The 23,877-nt window shown below is 37.6% G+C and overlaps 1 protein-coding gene across 4 annotated transcripts in view; it reads left to right on the top strand.

Annotated features, from left to right (window-relative positions):
- Positions 1 to 2,394: 2,394 nt before the first annotated feature.
- DOP1B (DOP1 leucine zipper like protein B) overlaps positions 2,395 to 23,877 on the top strand; it is a 48,698-nt gene continuing 27,215 nt past the window's right edge. For 3 of the 4 annotated variants that reach the window (XR_003399287.1, XM_026857392.1, XM_026857415.1), the window contains exons 1-12: positions 2,395 to 2,565; positions 12,936 to 13,117; positions 13,211 to 13,381; positions 15,733 to 15,922; positions 16,764 to 16,862; positions 17,589 to 17,712; positions 18,426 to 18,526; positions 18,976 to 19,090; positions 21,584 to 21,704; positions 22,203 to 22,322; positions 22,907 to 23,012; positions 23,497 to 23,688. Coding sequence is in view for 3 of the 4 variants with exons in the window: in XM_026857392.1 (XP_026713193.1) it covers positions 2,428 to 2,565; positions 12,936 to 13,117; positions 13,211 to 13,381; positions 15,733 to 15,922; positions 16,764 to 16,862; positions 17,589 to 17,712; positions 18,426 to 18,526; positions 18,976 to 19,090; positions 21,584 to 21,704; positions 22,203 to 22,322; positions 22,907 to 23,012; positions 23,497 to 23,688 (1,659 nt within the window). In the remaining variant the exon portion in view is untranslated. The remainder of the gene's footprint in view (positions 2,566 to 12,935; positions 13,118 to 13,210; positions 13,382 to 15,732; positions 15,923 to 16,763; positions 16,863 to 17,588; positions 17,713 to 18,425; positions 18,527 to 18,975; positions 19,091 to 21,583; positions 21,705 to 22,202; positions 22,323 to 22,906; positions 23,013 to 23,496; positions 23,689 to 23,877) is intronic. The other variant, XM_026857401.1, reaches the window with a different exon arrangement.

The raw sequence follows: 23,877 nt of genomic DNA, 5'->3' as shown, positions 1-23,877 counted from the left end.
GCGAGCAGCCGGGAGGGGCCGCAGCCCGGGGAGGCAGCGCCTCGTCCCCTGGGGTCGGCGGCGGAGCGCCCGCCTCGTTAGCCTGTCTGAAGACGACGTTGAAAGTGGATTGAGTAACCGTGAACGTCTCCACTGACTGAGGAAGTTTGTGACTTGGCATTTGGAAGATGTACCTGAAGGTCACCGGCAAGTGGCTTCCGATCTGACTCTTTTAATCTTCCTGCATTTGTGTAAGCACAAACATGCCCGATTGGCCATATTTAGATTATTGGGGTTTTTTCAAACCTTGCTGACATCTAACAGCGTAGGCATGTGAACATCAATGCAAACTGAACCATTAAGTCCATCGCTGCTTTCCTGGGTGGGAATACGCTATTCACCTGTCTTTTCACTGCAAAGTCCAAATAAAGTGTCTTAAGAACTGAATAAGACGAATTTTCCCCCCAACTGAAGTTTTATTAGGTTGTTATTTTCCTTGAGTATTACGTTCTGATTTACTTTTGGAAACTAATCAGATTTTACTTTAATAGACCAGGTTTTAATGCTATGATAATACTTTAAGACATGATTTTCATAGAATATTTAGAACGTCTCTAAGTGCTATTGGTAATTTGATTGATTCCTCTTCTCTAAGTGGATTCATGCGGGTATATTGCATTTGCAAATTAAGAAATTTGATATGTTCTGTCAGCAAAACTTCTGCCCTATTCTAAATGATTCAGACAAATCACTTATTTATGGAGGCGGCAGCACTCAGCTTGGCAGAGAGCTGCTAGGATACTTCCTAGCTTGTGCTTTGTTCTAGGGAGTATGAATACTGTCCAGTAGTCCAGTGATTAATGTGCGTATGTGAGATGAGGGAAAATTTCTTCCTCTGCTTGTTTTGAAGCAGTGTTAATATCAGATTACTTATAATTTGTACTGACGGTATACTGCAGGTTTGACACTTTGTTAGGTTTTGTGGGAGGGTTGACATTTTAAAAAAAAATCTTTGTTGGAGCAAGGATAGTTGTGTCCCAGATGGATGTTATGCCCGGCAAGGCAGTGGGTTTTTTTTACTCTGTTTCCTGTGAGAAGCACTACATACATTCTGGTGGCAACCGAAAATCAAACATTTACTGTAGCAAAACAAACCAACCAACCAACCATGGACCTGATGACACTGTGTGAGAATACTTTTTTTTCCATAGAGGTGGATTTAGGTTGGATGAAATTGAGTGGTTGTATTTGCAATGGCTGAATCCTACTATCAGGGAGTGCCAAAGTGGCTTAAACCTGCCTTCAAAATCCTTTCTCTTTTGTGGGTGCCTCCAGCATTTTTCCATTTCTGAGAGTTTGCTACCAAAACCTTGATGTAGTTATTGTTTTTTATTAAAGTTAATGGGCAATACACAGTTCCTCTGTTGGTTATTTTTTTCAAAGTGCTGTGAGAGATGAGCTGCTTTAAAAGAATATAGAAGGCTACTTAGAATTATTTGAGTCCTAACAGTAGAAAAATTAAAGCAGCTATCTTTTAGAAACATTTTATAATGTTTTGTTACAGGACTATGCTTTCTTTTCTGTATCAGTGATATAATATGGATTAATTTAAACCTGGTATTCCTAAATCTAAGCATCTCTCTAGAAGAATATTTATAGATTAGTTAACAGGAAAACGAGTGTCATAGCCAGCATAGGAGTGAAGGTATGATTTTTCAGTGCATAAAATCCAGCCATGCCTGTTTCCTATTTTTCTAGAACAGGTGTGTTTTGCTTTTTTAATCTAAATGTGTTACAGAATATGAGAAAATCCGGTCTGAATAGCTTATTTTTCCTCAGTAAAAATGGATGGATACTTTTTGGTGAAATAAAGGAATATTTGAATGTGTGCCTTGACACTTTGGCACAGCAGGTTAGTCTTGTACTTGGGCATCTGCTGCAGACAAGTTGAGATGCAGAGTTCTGAGAGCTTCTTCTGGTGTGGTCTCTGAGGCCCTTTAATGGGATTCCTCTGCAAAGCTGAATTTTGATATGAAATGTTTAACATTCCACGGCTATAGGTAACCTTTTGAAACAGGTGGTAAGTTTTGAAAACTATTTACTTTTCCCTAACTCCTTGTCAGCAATTCAACTGTTTATAATGAGACTTTATATTCCTTTCCTTTGTTATTCTGGAAGCAAAAAACATGTTTTATAAACAGGAAAATGTGACTGTAAAACTTCTAAAATAGGCAGTGCAGAGTTGAAGTCATGCCTGTTAAATTATTTTTAACTTTGTGTTGAAACTTGATCAGATAACCTGTTTATTGTGATCTGTCAGTGCTTCTACATATTTATTATTATCTTACAGTACTTTTGGTTTGCCAGAATTTAAATGCAGGTTACCTTTTGTAACTGTGTGCATGTTTTAGTTTACCAGGAAATTTCACCTTGCTATGAGAACCGAAGATGGATCCAGAAGAGCAGGAGTTACTTGGCGATTACAGATACAGAAATTATTCTTCAGCAATTGAGAAAGCTTTAAGAAACTTTGAATCGTCAAGTGAATGGGCAGATCTTATATCTTCCCTTGGCAAACTCAATAAGGTACAGTGTCACGGGAATTTTTTTTCCATTAGTTTATTGTCTTTGTATTACTAACTTTCTGTAAGTTACAGTAATTAACAAAATTGAAAATTCACTCAATAAAAATACTAGTACCTAAAGGAGTGGTAATGGAAGCAGCTAAGTCGGTATCTTTTATATAAATGTGAGATATTTTGGTAAAACCAACAGAGGTTACCTTCAAATGGTATTTGTTTTCTTTATGCAGCTAAGTCAATTTTCGTTTTGCATCAAAGAAACCTTCAGGATGCTGGTTACTCGCTCTAGAGCAGATAAAACAGTTTATATAGAACAGGGTGTCACAAGTTTTAGTATATATTCTGAGTTTATATTTAAAGATATCACATTTACTTGGCCATGCCCTTCCCTTGTATTTGGGGAAGTAATTAATTTGCTGCTGGTGGTGTCTTTTGTATGACAGTGGAAAACATGGCTGCATATAGGAAGAAATAAGACAACTTTTACAGGAAAACACTTAGAAAATGTGTCCTCTCCTCCTGCACAAGAAACAAGGTGTACATTGTTTGTGTCCCACTTGGTCTTTTTTAACATAAAGCTCTTTGTGAGTATACGTGGGTCAAGAGTAGTTACAGTCATTAAGGAAATAGGGGTGGGAGGAGGCAACTCCTGCAGAATTCATAAGGAAACACTTGTTGTTACCCGATAGATACCTCACATGCCTTTATTGTTGTTGCTAAGCCTCAATTCTACAAAGTTTTCAAAGAGGAAGAGAATCTATAGAATCACATAGTATCTCAAGTTGGAAGGGACCTATAAGGGTCATCAAGTCCAAGTCCATACTCATCACAGGACTACCTAAAACTAAACCACATGACAAGAGCATTGTCCAGACACTCCTTGAACTCTGATAGGCTTGATGCTGCAACCACATCCCTGGGGAGCATTGCAGTGGCCGACCACCCTGTCAGTAAAGAACCTTTTCCTAATGTCCAATCTGAACTTCCCTTGATGCAACTTCATTCCATTTCCTCATGTTCTTCTATTGCTGGTCACCAGAGAGAAGAGATCGGCACCCCCTTCTCCACTACCCCCCTTGAGGAAGTTGTAGACTGCGATGAGGTCCCCCCTCAGCCTTCTGTTCTCCAAGCTGAACAAACCAAGTGACCTCAGCTGCTTCTCGGAAGTCTTGCCTTCAAGACCTTCCATCACCTTGGTCACCCTCCTCTGGACACACTCTTGATGTCCTTCTTGCATTGAGGTGCCCAAAACTGCACACAGTGCTCGAGGTGGGGCTATACCAGTCTGATGTAGAGTGGGACAGTCGCCTCCCTCAACCTACTGGCTATGCTCTGCTTGGTGCACCCCAGGACACAGTTGTCTCTTTTGGCTGCCAAGGCACACTGTTGACTCATACTCAACTTGCCATTAACCCAAAACCCCAGATCTCTTTCTGTGGGGCTGCCCTACAGCTTCTCATCCCCTAGTTTGTATGTATAACCAGAATTACCCTGTTCCAGGTGGAGAATCCAGTACTTGCTCTTGTTAAATTTCATATGGTTGCAGCTGCTCAGCACTCTTATCTATCCAGATCTCTCTGTAAGGTCTTTCTACCCTGGACAGAGTCCACAGCTTCTCCTAGTTTAGTATCATTGGCAAACTTACTTGATGTACTTTTGATTCCTGCATCCAGATCATTTATAAAGCATTAAAGAGCGCTGGCCCTAAAATTGAGCTGTGAGGAACCCCACTGGTGACTGGCCACCAGCCTCTCATATAACTCCATTTACTATAACCCTTTGAGCCCAACCCATCAGCCAATTGCTTACCCAGTGTATTATGGATTTGTCTAGCTGTGTGCTGGGCAGTTTATCTAGAAGGATGCTGTGAGAGACAATATCAGAAGCTTTGCTAAGGTCAAAAAATGCCACATCTACTGGTTTCCCTTGGTCAACGAGATAGGTGACCTTGTCTTAAAAGGAAATTAAGTTGGCAGGACTTTCCCCTCATGAACCTGTGCTGGCTATGACCAATGACTGCATTCTCTCAAGTGTTTTACAATCACTTCAAGAATAAATTTATCCGTAATTTTACCAGGCACTGAGGTGAGACTGACAGGCCTGTAATTACCAGGGTCTTCATTCTTGCCCTTCTTGAAAATTGGGACATTTGCCAAATTGAGGGTTTTTTTAAGGGCAGCCATGTTCTTTTCTCTGCAGAGGAGAAAAGATGGATATTGTTCTGGCAGTAGGAGTTACACATTTCTGCCTTCACTGTTTATCCTGATTCCTGTTGAGTCAATAAGGAGAGATAGAGGCCTTCAGAATGCTTCTCTCAAAAGGGAAAATAAGAAATAATTATTGAGAGATTTCTTACCCATGACAAGAGGTAGGCTTTGATCTTTTGTCTTGACCCAGATGAATACATTAAACTGTTTAACACCTATCTGAAACCCTCACTCAGGTACAGAATTGCCTGAACGTGTGGTGGCATAGTAGAAACCAAAGAAGCCTTTAGCTGTTGCATCAGTTCATCTGCTGTGGTAGTTTATGGACTTACTCACTTTAGGAGCTTAAGAACAAGTAGAGCAAATTGTCCCCAGTGCTTTTCTGCTTCTGTCTGTTACATGAAAATAAGGATGATATGTCAGGGGAATATGCCACCAAAATGAAGATTGTGAAATAACATGTCAATAACTATTCTCTTACCTCCATGATTACTTGGTCTTTTACCTCCTAAAACATAAATATTGTTGTTGAGTTCTGTTAGTGTTGGAGTGAGGTGTTTCTAACACAAGAGCATAATTTCTTTTCCAGTCAGTTCTGAGGGTGAATGAATGAGCAGGGAGCGGATGGGTAGGAGGGAGGAGATCAACAGTATCTCAATGATAAAAATATTTTTAAACACTGCACATAGTTTTATTCAGGAACCTCAGTGTCAGTAATTGTTGTGCAGTGATGTCTAGTAAGCAAACGTGAAAATACTGAGAAGGGGAGAAACAGAAGAGGATGAGTAAGTCAAGGAGTTTTGGAAGTACTTTTCATGCTTCTGGAGTAGCATGGAAGATCTCTCTTAAACATACGTTTCTTAAGGATCTTTGTATTGTTGACTTTAATTGTGGGTGTTCTTGCTTATATAGGTGTAATATTTTCTGTGGCTTTTTCTCCTGTGGGCAATCTTCAGCAATACTTTGCACTACTGAGTCCCCCAAGTTAATGCACACACATGCACTTCTTACAGAAGCTCAGTGGCATTTACCCTTTCAATACAAGGTCTGGGGGAAGGAAGCAGCACAGGCTCTTCCTGCTTAAAGATTGGGAAAAAGAATGAACAGAGCTGATCCAGATCCCTTTGACCTTCGCTGAAACAAGTGATCTTGGAACTCTTACTGCTGTTACTCCTGGTGAAAAGACAGCTCTGCTACTTCTTTCCATTACTACTTAGCTACCAAGGTTAAACTAAAGGTTGTTTTAAACAGTTTCTCTGTTGCTTCCATGGTTCTGATGTTTCACAGTGACTTGTAGAACTAGGGAAGCAACAAAGAAACCAGTTGACTAGTCTGAACGGTCGGCTGAATGGGTCAGTTTGTAGATACAGAAAGATTATTTTTTGGCACTTAAGGGAGATGCACCTTATCTAACTTCAGATGACTTCGGTGTGGACAGCTTCTTGAATCACTTTTAGGCAGGGAGTGCAATAAGGGGGTTTATTTTTTGTTGTTGATGTGACTCATCTCATGCTATTTAAAGTAGGAATGCTGTCCTAAAATTGCCTGTGTTCCTCACTGGTTTTGTAGGGAGGCTGAGGCGAGTTAGTACACTTTTGCCCATGATTTTTAGCTGACCTAGTCTTCTAAGGTTAGGTGAGGTGAATCTCCTATGCAGTGAACAGAACTGCAGGTACCAGGTGTAAGCATGGAGAGAAACTACATTTTCTAACAAAAGCTAGAGTTGGCAGAATTTTCTAACTTATGCTGCACCCCGAGTTTGTAAGGGACAGATTTTTGGGTTTTAATTTGTATAGTGTGGGTGTTATGCATCATCATGGTGAAAGAAAAACAGTGGAAAGTAATGTTTATAAATACTTACAGAAGAATATAAATGGAGAGATGCAAACATTTCAATTAAACAGGCAGTAAATATGGACATTTTAAAGAGGGGCTTCAGATTTGCCCTGAAACTTTCTCATATTCCACTTCTAAATATCTCTCTCTCTAAATCTCTAAATCTCTCTCTCTCTCTCTAAATATCTCTCTCTCTCTCTCTCTCTCTGCTTTGCTTCTGTTCAAACGCTAGTTACTATAACCAGTCATTTAGTAGTTGCAGCATAGGCTGCTCCATGCTTCAAGAAATAGGATTATTCTCTCCTCAGTACTGTTCATAGATACAGCTTTGAACCATGCTTTTATTGTTTTGCAAATCTGCATATGTTCACTGTTTGGAAAGCACTGTTTTGTGATTAAGGTTTTTAGATGTTCGGTACAGATTGCTGCATCCAGAATACAGTAATCCTTTTCAATTGTCTTGGTGCTAAAATGTGTTTGTGCTATTGCAGATTTTTCCAGCTTGTTCCGATGTTTTAAAAGAATACAACTCTGCTAAATCACTTCAATACTTTGATAGACAAAAATGCTGGGTAGGAGGAGTGTTGTCTTTTTAAACCTAGAAATAGGTGGTGGTTCATCATATGTGGATTTGTCAGTGAAACAGGTGCTTTTAACATCATTTTCATATCCAAAATGCTTGTCAGTGTCTATTCAGAGTATAAACAGATATGTATATTATATAAAATATATATGAAAGTATTCATGTAGGGGGAACTTCAAACAGGCTAAAAATATTGTGAAATTAGGAGAATCCAAGTGCATTGTTTGCATTAGCATTTTAAATCCAGATTATAGGCATATACTTTCTAGAAATTTTAACTCTGGGTGCAGGCAAACAGTAGGTGAGTGACACAGTTTGCAAAATGAAGAACTGAGCAGTAGTAAATGCTAGATTCCACAGCCTGCCTTTGTAAGGAAACTATAAAAGGACATTTTAAAAAAAGTCTCTGAAATCTGCTGACTCACATAAGAACACAAAATCTTACTGGGTTTTTTGGCAAGTGAATAAACTCCTGTTTATTCATTTAATTCAGATATATTAAAAAACAACAGCAACAAACCCAAACAAAAAAAAACCAGACAACCTACAAAAAAAACCCAACTTGCATCTTTTTGACAAGAATAATGGTTGGGATTTTGCCACCCATATTGGCAGAAATACCTCCATCAACAATTTTTCAACATTATTTGGATATCAGTGGTATGGAGCTTGCTCAGAAGCTTTACCAGTGACTGTTGTCACCGAGCCTGGCTGGCAGGCAGTTTCCCTTTTCAGAGCAAGATGTTAATTTATTGTTATTGTTCATCATGAAAACAGAACATCACCGTTGTGGTTTAACTCTAACCAGCAACCAAGCACCACACAGCTGCTCTCCTACTCCCCCCGATGTGTTGCAGGAGAAAATCGGAAGGGTAAAAGGGAGAAAACTTGTGGGTTGAGATAGACAGTAAAGCAAAAGCTGCACACACAGGCAAAGCAAAGCAAAGCAAGGAATTAATTCACCACTTCCCATCCGCAGGCAGGTATTCAGCCATCTCCAGGAAAGCAGGGCTCTGTCATGTGTTAACAGTGACTCAAGAAGACAAATGCCATCACTCCAATCATTACCCCCTTCCTTCTTCTTCCCCCCAGCTTTACATGCTGAGCATGACACCATACGGTATGGGATATCCCTTTGGTCAGTTGGGGTCAGCTGTCCCGACTGTGTCTCCTCACAACTTGTGCACCCCCAGCCTCCTTGTTGGTGGGGTGGGGTGAGATTCAGAAAAGGTCTTGACGCTGTAAGCACTGTAGTAACTAAAATGTCCCTGTATTATCAAGTATTTTCAGCACAAATCCAAAACATAGCCCTATGCTGTCTACTGTGAAGAAAATTAACCCTATCTCAGCCAAAACCAGCACATAACCTTTGGAAAGCCAGTTGTTCTAGAGGGATTTATTTTATGCTTACAACATGGTTGAATTGGTCAGTAATTATAGCAATGTTTGCTCTAAAAGAGCACTTTCAAACTGCTTTTTATCCTTGGACATAACACAAGTGTGTAAATGCACAGATTATAAATTCTTACAATACTAGTTTTTAGTCTTTAGTCTACAATTTCAAAGTTTTGTTGGTTTTTTTTTTTTAATTTGACTTTCAATAGAAAATAAGTATGTTACTTCTTGTTCCTGTAGGCTTTTCCTTCTTCAAAAACTTGAAGGTGAATAAGATCTCAACCAAACACTTGATCTGTTTAGAGGGGAAGGAGAAAGAGCACAAAAATCATTGCAGCTGCACAACTATTGTTTGCTTCAGTAGTGACACTTAATGTTACAATATGTCTGTTCTTGAGGGGAGAGAAGAGAAGGATTCTTCTGACATGATTTAATGATCCATAGCCATTTACACCAGTTGCTTAGTAGGAGAACTCTGCTACAGCTTTTAAACTGTTGGCTGAATTACAAACACAAGCACCACTTGCCTTCTGTTGAAGGCAAGCCTCGTGTCTTTGCTTCCTAATTGCTTCATGGAACTTCACCACACCCAATGCACAAATACAACATGCAGGACTAGGGATATTTTATACCTGTCTTTTTTTTCCCCCTTTTTTAATATAACTCCAGCTCCTAGTTTACAGTTTCCTCACAACTATCTTTGAACTTCATGCTGCTATTTTTAAGGAAGCTGGAGCTCTCTTTAGAATTTTTTTTTCTTACTTGGAAAATGAATCAGTGGAAAATGGGATCACAGACTCTCCTTCCTCTCTCCCAACCACTGTGGTCTAAAACAAGAGTTATAGTATTTCCTAGTTGAAGATAATCTTACAAATTGATGTACATGCTGCATTTTTCTAGAATTCTAGTTATGTAAATAAAAATATTTACTTGATTTGCTTGGGTTTTATATATCTAAGCAAACTGATCTATAGTGGTGCTATAAAGCAGTGCAGAATGACTTAAACCAGTAACTGTGGAAATGCGAATATTCCTCTCTGTGTGTGTCTGTGTTTGTTTTGTTTTAAGGCATGTGTATACACTGCTGCAAAGAATAGGTCTTCCCTTTCTACCCTTTGCAGCCCACATTCAAAGAAACTCTGAGCATGCTTATGCATTGTGTATAATGTGTTCTTTAGTCAGCCATAAAGAATAACCTGTAAAAAGTTGAAAACTGGATGTGCGCATGGACACAAGTCATTACCTTGCATGTCTCTTCTTCCTGACTTACTGATTAAAAGCCCGTGTTAGGTCAAATACTTGGTGGCTTTCTGGGATTGTTGATTTCTCACTGATCTGTGAAAACCAAACCCTGGGATGATGTATTAAGTGTGGAGTGCTTGCTGGCAGTTCAGGCTTCTCAAGCCACCCCTTGCTAGGAGTTCCAGTGATATTTAACACTTCTGCCACCATAACTGCTCATGTGGAAAGCAGTTGGAGACAAGGAGGAAAAGTAGATCATGGATGGACTTCAGCCCATATGTAAATGAAGGCAGTCAAATTAAGCTCACAAAAATCAAAAGAATGAGTAATTAATAGATGTTGAAACCTGTGAGTGGAGTTGTCCACTTGCATCCATTAGTCTTGGATTCTGAATGTGGAAGCAATGGTTTGGGACGGGATCTTCATCTGCATACAGTGCCAATGATACCAGGCTTACTACCACAACATTTAACTACCTGTAACAGCTAAAATTATATTGGCTTTTCAGGAGTCCTAGATCTCACAGACAACTGGTGGGGGTTTTTTGCAGTTGTGGGAGCTCAGGATATTTAAAAATTGATCTTCTAAACTTTGCCTGTTGGCTCACAGAAACTAATTAGCATTTGGAAATATGTATATTATCATGTTACTTATTTCAGTGAACAGTTTTAGATCCATCAGCAATGAGTCTTTCATTCCTTTTAAAATTCTTTGAACCCTGCAATTCTGGGGAGGCTATTAAGAATCTGAACCTTTCAGGAAAGTAGCAGCCAGCCCACCTCTGCTGGAATGGCTCTTGATGCAACCACAGTCTTCTAGTATATTGCAGTGTGATTTAAAATCCCTTTTATTTGCTGGAAGATCAGAAACGAATGTTAACCAGGAACACCAGCTCTTGAGATGAATTGTGTCCAACTGTGTAGTCAGAAGACGAATTGCTTTTGAGAAGGGAGTTTCATCTTCAAATTGTTCTGATGTGATGGACAGAAAGTCTCCTCAGTTTATGTATGCGGACCATAATAAATGTCTTCAAATCTTGCTTCCTGCACAGAGATGTCTTCTGATTCTTTAGGTGAAGCAATATAGTTGGCACATATACACGAATGTAGTCTTGTTTCAAGTTAGTCTCACCTGCTGGAATTTTGATATACAAAGATTTCAGAGTTACCCAGAAGAAATACTTACAATGAGTTATCCCTGAATATCCACTAGTCATCTTCTAAGATGACTGGAGTGTTTTTTCCTCCCCTGACTAAATGTTTTGCTTAGCTATCCCTGATGTTTGGGGAAGGGGAGTTCTTATTTGCTGGTGGTGATTACTTTACATCCTTAGGAAACTGGATAAGCCAGACTTTTTTTTTTTTTTTTAATGAGATGGCATTATTTCTGTAATAGATCAGATTCTTTGTGTAATAAACAGTGAATGTTTTCATTTTCTACCTAGTTGATATTTATATTTTAACTGATAGAATATTAAGATGGTATTTGTTCAATCTTAAAACTGAGGGGAAAAATATTTATCACTGACTTATTTCTTTGTTACTGCCTTCTTTCAGAGAGAGGGTGTGGGCAAATAGATACCAACCAATATAAACAGAGTGTTTCAAAGTCCAGCTTTCAAGCAGTCTTCAAACTTCTTACGTGTATTAAAGATTTCAATCATTAATATTTAATACTACTCATGTAATATATGACTGCATGTCTCAAATATAAAAGATCACAAATATAACCTGATTTAGTTTCATGTGTGAAATATTGCTGTATTTTTGGATTCTATTTTTAGTACCTATCAAAATGCAGATCTCGTGCTGATAGTGGTGGAGGGAAGGAAGGAAATTAATTGTCTCTAAGTGGCATCTGTACTGTGTGTATTTAAGAATGGTGTGACCTTTACTGTTGTTAGAAACTCTCAGCCTTTTTCTTCTTAAATTTTATTTACTAGAAGCTCTTTACTAACAGCTGGTCTCTCAGTTTAGGCAGGGCAGCAAGTGGGAGAAATAATGCAATAGTAGTCTCACAGATTCTAGCTTCTCATGCCCATCAACTGCATTCTTAAACAAGATGTACACGCCTTTGGAAAATGATGGGTTTTATCTCTTCCTTTTACTGCTGACAAGAGTATTCAGCACTGAAGTGAATGCCATGATCATGGTGGAACTGCTTTGGGTTTTTTCTTGGAAATGAGCAAGGAAAAAGGTTAGTTCATCTGTCTGCTGCTTTTTCAAAACCCTTTTTCAGGCAGGATAGAAGAACCTCAAATTTAAAACAATTATGTAGGATAAGACCATGACTTAATCTTTGGGAGAGTCAAGACTTTGCCTAATCCTGAAAACATCCCAAATGTCAGTCTGCAGTGAAAACATCTGTTTGCCTTACCAGACAATGATTAAAGGCTAAAGTGCCACTTACTTTCAACTGCTTTTTTTAATTGTCTCTGAATTGGAGACACATACTTAATTAACCCTGCTGAAATGTATACATGGTTCAAGGACAAGAGTAACCTTTCTGAAGAAATGTGCTACAGTTTGTTTTTTCCAGAGACCTGGCCTGTCTGCAATACTTAACTGTTTTCTGTCCTGAAGATCTTTTACTTACACATCAATACAGTGCATATAGTTAATAAAGCTTACTGAATGTAGCCACACAGAACTGCAAGTAACTTCTAAGATGTCATTGTCCCATTTAATCATGCCTGTTTTGGTTGGAAGGAGTTTTGTTTATATTTCAGCTATAGGTGAAATGAAAATTTTTGAAGGAAGTTATTTAATTCTTACTTTGTTCCCTATCAAAAGCTGAGACACTGCTCTTGTCACTTCCCTACTTCCACTGGAGACAGGGTAAGGGTACCCCATCCCTTTCTTGCCCTTGGAGTTCTATTTCCAGCCTCTAAGCAAAGCAGGACCACACTTTTCTAGACTGTTCATGGCTGATTCCATATGAAAATTCAGTGGCAGAATTCTGCTGTTTCAGTGTCACAAAATACATTTATGAGAGAAAACTCCATGCAGTTAGTTCTTCTCAGTGTGCTAGTAGGAAACCTTTGACATGCTGTCATCATATACATCATCTTTTACATTATAACTATTTATTCTTATCTCTTTTCTCCCACAGGCTCTTCAGAGTAACCTGAAGTATTCTCTATTGCCAAGACGGCTGATCATCAGTAAAAGATTATCTCAGTGTTTGCATCCAGCACTACCTAGTGGAGTGCATTTAAAGGCACTAGAAACCTATGAAATAATCTTTAAAATTATTGGGACAAAATGGCTTGCCAAGGATTTATTCTTATACAGGTAAACTTTTCTTTAAAGGTGCATACATTTCACAGTCTGTTTTAATTAACTAATTTCTTTTCTTATCTTTTTTTTCTTTTTTCAAAACAAAAGCTCTGGTTTGTTTCCTCTGCTGGCAAATGCTGCAATGTCAGTGAGGCCTGTTCTCCTTGGTTTGTATGAGAAATACTTTCTTCCTCTCCAAAAGTCCCTCCTGCCTGGTCTTCAAGCCTTTGTAATTGGACTGCTACCTGGGTTGGAAGAAGGATCAGAAATTTATGACAGGTGAGAACTAATACTAATTTAAAAGCAATATAAAGTATTTAGCTTTCCTAGGGAATTCTCAAGAAATTTCTGCCAGCTATCTATATAGAAAACTTGACAAAAGAGCTGCTGAGGGTAGAAGAATGATAAGTCCCTGAAAGATGCAACAAATAGTGCTAAAGTAGAAAAATCCTTTCCCCTTCTTTTTTCATCTCGGGAGGAGAGAAGAGGAAAAGGAGGGTTAAAAATAGATGTGCTGAGAGAAAGGAATAAAAGCTCTTTTCTAAAGCTCCTCTGAATTCCTAAATAATTAACCTGACTCCCCAAACCACTGCTTTGTTGATAAATTCTATTTAAATATTGTAACAAGAGAGAGCAGCTGAATTCTGTCCAGTCTTTCTATACAAGATATTTACCCTCAGGTTTTGAAAACATGAGCAAGACCTAACTCACAGAAAATCTATTGTGGAAAAAAGTATCTCTCACTTTTGGGTGCCCCTGGCAGTAATGGCAATGACATTCAGTGTGATAAAGTCAGGATCAGGAAGTGTGCTGAGAAGAGCAGCTCAGCACTCTTTTGTGTATTATTTTTACTTCGGTTACTAGAACTGTTTTGCAAGATCTTATACGAACTCAGCCACTGTAGGTTTCATCCAAATGTTTCATTGCTTAAAGAGTCACTAAACATTGCAGTGGTAATGTACTTCCTTCTGTGTTACCAGTCTGGATGAGTTAGCTGTTCTCTCTGCCCTTTTTAACTCTTAGATAGCTGTGTGTACACTTGGAGAAAAAAGAAAAAAAAAACCAAAAACACAACAGATATGCTAGGCTGCATAGATTGCAGTTGATAAGCAAAATACTTCTATGTCTAATGCCTCTTTCAAAAAACAAGTATTAAATTGAAGGCTCGTATCAATTGCTGGAGTGGCTAAGAGCAGATTGCATGCATTCCCAACTTGGTGAGTATCATTCAGTTGCCAGTTCCAGAACATCAGGTCTATGGACAAGTATATACCTCTTATACATCTGCTGTAGAAATGTGAATTTTAGTGTGTACATTTTGTCAGGCAGGCTTAGAAGTAATGGTATTTCTTTTTCCTACAGTACTACTTGCTGGGGACTTGTGGAAGAAGGGGGATCCCTTGGAACTAAATCTCATGTCTGTCTGAATGCTTTTTAGGGAGACTGAATTTATTTTGAAACTGACTAAATTTGAAGTAGTAAATTAATGGGAACTGCAGATTAACTTCCAGGATTTGGCTTTTGTTTTTATATCTTTTTTCCCTGTTCTTGATGACATTGTTTTCCTCTTTGCCTTGAACAAACAGTATCACAGACAGGAACTGACCATATATTTCACTGTGAAAGACTTATGCTAAAATTAATTGAATGCTATTTTGTGAAATTAAAAAAAATACATGAGAAAGACTTTCTTTAGTTTACTCATCGTAATGATTCTGGTGCAAGAAAGATAGACCAAGATATCTTGTTGGAAGATGTGTTAGATCAGATTAATTTTAAATTCAGCTTCATGAGACACTCTCCACTGCAGGTTTTCAGAATCTTCAATATTGAGGACTAACACTAATACATCTCCTGCTGTTCCTGAAAGTGGCAGAAGTACTAGCTCAGATTGTTCTTCACTCTAGAAACTATTTCCTTCTTAAACACACACATATGCATAAGTTTTCACACACACACATGCAAAATGGTAAAGGAAAGTGGTTTGAAAGCTACTTTACAAAGACTGGGGGAGGGGAGGTGTCCCTCTTCTATGCTGGACTTCTTCTTTTCTCACTTTTACATTTCTCATGTAAGCTCTTAATTCCTACATTATAGTAAAATACTGGAGTTCTGACAGAATTGCCAAAGCAGAGAACGTGCTTTCAGTCATAGGACCTCCAGTGTAATTGCTTTTATACTAATTTCAGGGTACCAGTCCTGTGTGCAATAACTGACAGAGTGTCATTTTATTTCATGGGCTTTTTCACTGAGTGACTTACAAATTGAGCCTATTGATTTGTAAATACAGATATCTAGGATATCTTCCAGCTCCCAGACTGATAACATTGGCTTTCGGAGTCTAGCATCAGCTTAAATTATTTCCAATTATATATCCATATCTTCACTGGAGAAGTTTCCAAAGTGTGCACAGAAACTTTGTTTCAGTGAGTGTGCACAGTGACAAAGGATTGAGTGTTGTTTGATTGTTTTCATACAACCAGATGCTATCCTTCTTCACATGAAAAGGACAAGATGAGGAAATTATATAAATAATGTCAACTATAATATTCTATGTATAATTGCCTTTTTATTGTATAACTGAACTAACAAAAGATCTATTTTCTCATACCAAACATATTTCCATACAGAACAGATGCTCTGCTTGTGAAGCTCTCCTTATTGATGGGCCAAGAAATGTTCTATGGAGCGCTCTGGGGCAGTGTCCTGGTCAGCCCATCCATCAGGCTGCCTGCTTCTCTTTTTGTTGTCAGCCATATCAACAGAGAACTCTCTGGAAAAGAGCAGAAGTACATGCTTGGCATCGATTATAAGCTCACAGTAAGTTCATCACACTCCTTGTAGAACAGTCTTATCTACCATGATACCTGCATACCAGCAGATTGTGTCTTCTCTGTATTTAGTTAGAATGACATGCTCTTAGAAACATTTTGGAGAGAGAGAAAGAGATTCTGATGAAATTGCTTAATACAGTTGCATCTTACCTGAAATATAGAAGAGAATCTCCCGTACTGATTTTGGATAGCCTGCAGAATGCATCTTCTGAAGCTTCTGCAGTTTTTGGTAATTGGTACTGCATGCAGCCTTAAAAGACTGACTCTGTTTCAAATCAGAAGATAAATCTGACATCTTTTTTCTACTTGTTCTGAATTTGCATTTAAGATTGAAGACCAGCTTTTCTATAGTACAGTATATACAAATGTTTAATGTGGATCTCTCAAAGTGCTTGCAGTCCTGGAAAACAATTCTGAAATTTAGTATCTTTTTTCTAAGTAAAATGGATATCTTCAGTAAGTAGTAACTTATGTTACACTTGAGTGATGGAATTAACTGTAATTAGTTAGCTAGTTAGAGTACTTTAGTATCTGCAGTTTTGTGAATCTTCACATTCTGTCTGGTGATGTCACGCTGTGACATTCTGTATTGTTATAAAAACAAGTATGTTATAAATATTAATTATTCTTTTAACAGTATTCCACAAAAGTTTTTTTAAGTCTTTGGAGGCAGGAGTTAAATGGCTGAACAATTATCCTCTTATTTAAAAAGATATTGTTCGCATGTAACCAAGTTTGCTCTTTCATTCTTGTGATTATTAACAGTGATTGTAGTTTAAATGGTATCATGAAGTAAAACACCATTGTGCTTTCTTTTCCTTTTACAGATAAAGTCTTTGTGTGTATCAGTATTGGATTCAAATGTCCTTGTGCAAAGAAACACTCTAGAAGTGATTCTCTTCTTTTTCCCATTTTATACAGCTTTGGTAAGAGGACTGTTTTGGTATTGTCACATGCACACTTTGTGCAGGATGGTGTCTTCTATGAAACCAGTCCAGCTGCTACCTCTGTTATTGCCAAATATCTGAATTTTGTACCTTCAAATTCAATGACCAGATTTTGCAGTTTCTTGTCCCTCCATCAGTTTTAACAGTAGAGGAGATTCTGCTGCTTCTCAGACTACTTACAGCTTCAAATTAAGATGTGCTTTCACAATGAATATTGTGTGATATTTGGAATGTGCTTGAAGTATTCAGGCCTGAGAAACTACATATGGAAAAAATATCGAGCTCCTTTTTCAAATGGGATTTCAGCATTTGGAATTGTCTGCACTAAACAAACATGCTTCTATTATCTAGGACAGAAAATACTACTTGAAACAAGAGCTGTTCCCCATCATTTCCTAATTTACCTAGTAGTATAGTCTGTATTTTGAAAGTAGCAAGTAATTTTAAGTCTTAAGGCATAACATAATGTCATCTTTAGTATTTTTAGCTTAAATGTAGCTCTGTACCTTAAATATAAAAATGATCACGATTGTGCCAGATTCTCTTTCTTGATATTTTCAGTATACAAAGTATTTTGTTGTTGATGGTTTGTTGCCCTTTTTTTTTTCCAAACATTAATATTACCAGTTAAAAAAAACCCTCATTACCAATTTGACTTGTTTCAGTGTTCATAAACAGCTAAAGTATTTTTGGTTTTCATCCTAGGACTGCAAGGAAAGCACTATTCTATTGCGCAGGGCTGATTTAGTCTATGTTCTGTCAGCAGCTACACAGACATTGTTGAGGAGGGACATGTCACTCAATAGAAGATTATACGCATGGTTGCTAGGTACTGTAAAACATACAGTGATACTCAATATTCTTAATACCCAAGAGAAAAAAAAATCAGTGCTTGAAAATGTAATACGCTTTTTCAGCAGTTAATGATGATAAAATAAAGTGTTGTTTAGTTGCCATTTATTAAGTACCTGTTTAATAAAATTAAGCATTCATTTGGTAAACAGGTCTTCTCTTCAGAGGTTAATTCATTGCACTGTCCATTGCACAGGGTATCTGATGAGTTATTTCTGGTCCCATCCACGGTTCATTTGAAGTGGTTCAGTGAACTGAAAGGAGTGCGGTGCTATTTTAACCTTGTTCTGCTGGAAGTAATAGTCTATTAATTCCCATGTGTACTTAAATGTCAAGGAGGGGCTATAAGAGAGCTATAATTTCTCCCCATCGGCTTCGTTTTAACAGCGTAAGAGGAGGCTAAAACTGACAGGGCAAGAGCTGCAGCTATGTAGTTTCATGAAGGCTGCTCTTCCTGAACCTGTGTCTGGATCTGACCTTGGGTTTGGTTTATGTTCAGTATAGCACATCTGGGTGCCTCAAACTGTGATATGTGGGCTCTCCTTGGGAGTAGGTGAGCTAACTTCAAGCAAAGTGTTGAAATGACAAAGGTTAAAAATGCAGCGTAATTTCAGTATTTGTATAAATGACGTGTGTGTAGGGCTCTGTACTGTAGTGTTTGTACTTCTGATATCTCTGTTTATCTTGTAGGCTCTGATATTAAAGGTGGTACTTTTGCTCCAGACTCCACAACTTCTGAAGATCATGCTATTTATTTCTTTGGAAAATATTCTAAAGATCTTTTGGTTGAGGTTGGTGTTCATTGTATACAGATGTATTTATGATCCTTTTCAATGTTAGTGCAAGCTGCATCTAGTATTGTTCACTGTGCCACTTGGTTTGTCCTTCACTTTTGTTCCTTAAAGATAACATCCTTTTGGTGCTTATATTTTCATCTATCTGAATGCCTGCTGTGCTCTATTTATCCCAATATTGTATGTGCTTACAATACAAATGTCATCTAATGAAACCAAAGGGTAGTATCTTTGATGAACTACCTGAATTATTTAAAAATGCTTCTCTGAATAAGATCAGCTTTTCAGTACAGATGATGATGTCATTGATTTGTCTACCCTGTATGAAAAATTAAAGTTCAGTTCTAGTCAGTACTAAACAAAATCAAATTTAGAAACATTTCAGGTCTTAATAAAATGGCAATCTCTCTTCTACGTATAACATTTTGGCTTTTTCTTTTTACTAGAGTTTGACTGAAATTTTACATCAGAAATTCCCAGAGTCTGATACAGAGGAACAGCATCAAGCTTATTTGAAACCCTTCCGCATCCTGATCAGTCTCCTTGACAAACCTGAAATAGGTAATGTTGCTTGTCACTTCTGTTGTGAGTGCTAACAACTGTTACAACTTGGTGTTCATCGACCAGGACTCAAGACAACACCCTACACAATTCTTCCTAACTCTGAATATGTGTGTGTTGTGTATTAGTGTGCAGGGGTATGTGTTCCTTGTCTTGGACATGGTTCAGAACAGTGCTCTGGAGCAAGTGCTCTCTCCAGGTTATCTCTGCCTCTTCTGCAGAGCACTCCATGGTGTAGTGTGGACATATCCCAGTGGGGTTAACTCTCTTCCATGCCCAGAACTGTGATCTGAGGGGTCAGCTAAACAGAACCACTTCTGCCCTAGTCTCAATATTCTGCTCAATTCATTCCTTGGAGTTCATTCTCTAAAGTACTGTCAATTCTCTTTTTATTGTGTCTTAGAAAGCAGCTTCTGTCTGGAAAACCACCAGTACTACTCTTGCCTGGGTTTGTTTCCAGTGCTTGGCTGTGCTTGCCGGCCTTCATATACACTTGCATTGGATTCTAATGACCATGCTGCTTTTCCAGACACTGTAGTCCCACAGGCAGCCAGCCTGTGGTGGTACTGCTGCCAGAGTGGGCATTACCCCTTACCTGCAGGTGCTCCAGCTGGAAATAACCTGTTACGGGTGTGGGGAGGTAGGGGTGCCTCTGTCAGCGGTACTTCCAGCTTGTGCTGGCCTGACACTGGTCTGTGGGAGCTATAGTTTGAGACTTGAGACTGAGCCGTGAATAATTTCCTCCTCTTCCCTGACTGTCACATGTCTATTCTGTTGTATACATGAAGTTGCCAGCACCAGAAGGGTGAGGTCCTGACAGCCCTTATTTTAAAGAGCAAGTTCTCATTTCTTCATCAAAAAATTAAGCCAAAGCAACTTGACAGATTTTTAGGATTTAATAGTATTCTTTAAGAACCATGTACAGATAAATTTGAAATTATGTTCTGTTAATCTGACAGGTATGAGAAGCCTATGGACTGTTTAACTGGTATTTGTTAGTAGCTATTAGAGTCTTAATGACTGACTATCCCACAGTGTTGTTCTAGGTACTATCCTGGGTAAGAGAGTGATGTTACCATTGAGCAAGCTTGCAGACTTAGAATAAAACTCATGTACCAAACACTTGAGTGGTAGTTGGTTTTGCAGGCTCCTGTATTCTGGTAAGCTTATCCTCTTTCATGGGTCAGGAGTCCTTTTAAGCACATTTCCTGTGAAAGAATTATGTTTATAATTATAATTTATGCACTGCCAGGAAAACTGAGGATTCTGTATTGCTTGTCTAACAAATAAATTCTACCTTACTAGAAGCAGTTGTTAGTCTGTTTATAAAACAGTGCTAATGTTTCCTTCCACTGGTTTTAGCTGGCTTTTAGCTAGTTTTAAAGAAAACTATAATGATTAAAGTCTCTTATATAAAGCATTTTTATTTCCTGACAGGAAGGCTGAAGAAGGGACAGTTGACTAAGGTGGTTACATTATAAATTTCTTCATTAAATCTAGTTTAGAAAGTAGATGACAGGTACTACCCTATTGTATGTTTTATTTGGCTGACAATCAGTGTTAATCTGAACTACATTAAGTTATTTAGCTGAATGGCACTATTCAGATTAATCTTTCTGTTCCAGTTAGCACCCAAATATAGCTTCTTGAGCCTTAAGCCAATATGGCTTTCATTTCCTTTTGAAATGGATTCAGCAATGCAACTTTTTTTAGAGGTAGCAAACTAAATATACAAGAATCTTTGACTTTTTCTACTTTTTAGAAGCATTCATTAGAATGCTTTATACACTACTTTTTTTTAACGGTTCCATGTTTAGGGTGTTGTACTTATTATTTGTTTGCCTCCTCTATAGACAGTTTCAGCTAAATCAAAAAAGCACTGTTGTGCAGTTGTCAGCACACATCTAACTTATTTACTTCCTAAAACTGTTTATAAATTATGCATTTTTAAAATATATTTAGGCAGTTGAACTTTTCAGTTTGAAGATTTTTCCAGTTTCTGTCTCTCAAAAATTAATCAAGGCTACTATGTTAAATGTGTATTGGGAAACTGCTTGTTTTCCTTATGGATACAGACATGGTGATTATTTCTGGCATGTGAACTGCAGGTCTATGGATATGATTATGCCCATTTATAAATTATTGCGGTGTAGGTGCCTTATAGGAGTGACTTAAGTGAATGTAGAACCAGTGCTATGGCTTTCCAAGTACTACATTAAATGAACAACAGGCGGTATTTAACTAGAATTAAAAAAAAAAAAAAACAACAAACAAACCAAAACCACAAAAAAACAACAAACAAATATTTGACTAGATATTTCATTTTATTTTAACTGGAAAACCTGACATTTTAAAAAGCCACATAAGCATTTTCTTCCTACTTGGATGATCATGTGTTTTTTCAGTCTAGCTACCCCTAATTTAAGTCTATACAAGTCTGTAACTGAGCTGCCTTTGGTGCAACTAATAGAGTCTTCTTCCTTCAAATTGCAGGTCCACAGGTTGTTGGGGATCTGTTCCTTGAAGTTATTAGAGCCTTTTATTCCCACTGCAAAGATGCACTTGGTTCTGATCTCAAACTTAGCTACAATCAAAGTGGCAACACACTTGCAAGGTATAACTACAAGTTCTCAACTGTGAACTGAAACTGTATCTTTTATATTGAGATAATTGATTAAAAGCTAACCAATTTAAGAAAGGTTACGTCTTTAATAAAGTGACCTTCTGTATAGAAGACGCAATTTTCCCTTTTCTCCATACATGCTTGATTTCTTTTTGATTGTCAGAGAAGAAAATGAAGTACACTGCATATGATTGGTGTTGATTAAATCCAGTTATATTGGCCAAGAATCAGTCTGGTCAGAGAACTCTTAGCTTTTTTTGATTTTCAAATTTGAAGGCTCAATTTCTTTAATCTGGGAGAAAGATGCTCAAACTCAAGCTATTCCAGAATGACTTAGTCCTTGACTCAAAACAATCAATGTCTTTTAGCTTGTAGAGAAAGGTAGAAAAGGGTTTTTGAACTCATCAGTTAATATTGTGATGTGCATGCTTTTAGAATCTTCACTGATAGCTGTTTCTTTTTTTTCTCCTTTTTTCCTCTTTCACACAGTGCAATCAAAGAGAACAAAAATGCTTCGGAAATTGTTAAAACAGTCAATTTGTTGATCACATCCTTAAGCACGGATTTTCTTTGGGATTACATGACCAAATGTTTTGAAGATTGTTTCAGGTGTTTATATTGTTAAACAATAGTGCTCTTAACAATACTGCTTAAGAGCTATCTGTGTGAGATAATGTTTACTGAAGCATTTCAATTCGAGAAGGGACATAATACATGTTACAATCAGACAGATATGTAAGTTGCATCGTAAAATAATTCAAGAATAGGTAAACAATTAGATGGAAACTAGCAACCTGAGAACAAAAAAAATTACTTTCAAAATGACAGCTGAAGGAGGAAGGGGTTTGGGAGGGGAGGTGAAGAAATCTTCCTTGGAAGAACAAGTGTTTTTTGAAGTAAAGAACTCTATCATTTTTTCTCTTTCTAAATATAAGAGAGAAGGTTATACTTTAAGTAGTAAGATCATGTACAGAGATCCAATCTGAAAATTAGAAGCACTTTAGCATCCTGCATGCTACAGTTTAGGTGGTTTTGACAGAATGTTTTATCCTGCTGTATTAGAAGTCCCATTTTACTTGGCTTCAGAAAGCCTAGCTGTTCAGTATTTTGTGCTGGTTTTGATGAAGCTTTTTTATTGTAACAAGAATTTTGACAGGAAAAAAGCTTACAAAATAATGTTTCTCTCAATCCAGAAACAAATCCACACAGATGAGATATTCTCTTGAAAATATTAGCACTCCTCCTACAATTTCAGAACTCTGCACACTATTGGTGTTTCTTCTTGACGTGATTCCTTTGGTAAGGGAACCTGAAGTTAACTGTTTCAAAGTCTTAAGAAACTTAAAGTCAAATAATACATATTGTGATAAAAATAAAAGAAAACAAATTAACATACATGTGCATATGCACAGTATGTCCTGCAAAGTATAGTTTTATGTGCTGACTCATATATGGCTACCCATGCTATTGCCTAGCAAATTAAAAATTGTTTGCACTTTGAAATATGGTGATTCTATCAAAGGAATGAAAAAAATGTACCTTTTTCTCCTTGGGTAAATAATTGCCTGGGACTTTTTGGTCTCTTAGTAGCTGTCTGATTATCATAAGTTTTTTAGGGTATGACTCAGTGTTCATCATGTAGAATGAAGAAAGAAGGAATAGCACTGAAGCAAGTTTGTACAGCTTAACCATTTGTGAACTGACTTTATCAATCATTGAGCAGTGTTGCTAGACAGCTGAATAAAATATGATAACTATTTTTAAAAATGCTCATTTATTTTAGGAACTCTACTCTGAAGTGCAGACTCAGTATCTCCCACAGATGCTCAGTTATATGGTGCAGTCTCTCCTGGAAAATATGGAGGTATTAGGTTTACCAGAACTCACTCATGCATTAAAGACCTGTTTTAAGGTGCTTAGCAAAGTGCAAATGCCCCCTTCCTATTTGGACATTGAGACAGGAAGTGGAAATGGGGTAAGTGTTTTTCAACTCCTCATAGATGTTTAAAATTGTTAGTGACATAACTTATTTTAAAATGCTAATTCTTCTACCTTTAACCTAGATGATAACTGTAGCATAGCAAAAAAGATATTGGAAACTTATCTTTTTTGGCCCATTCCAGAGCTGCCTGATGTCTTGTTATTCTCACGGAGCATTCAGTTC

The sequence above is a fragment of the Athene cunicularia genome (genome assembly GCF_003259725.1).
Source record: "Athene cunicularia isolate RWA chromosome 1 unlocalized genomic scaffold, athCun1 chr1_part1, whole genome shotgun sequence".
Taxonomy (NCBI): domain Eukaryota; kingdom Metazoa; phylum Chordata; class Aves; order Strigiformes; family Strigidae; genus Athene; species Athene cunicularia.
This window is presented reverse-complemented; position numbering and strand designations above follow the sequence as displayed.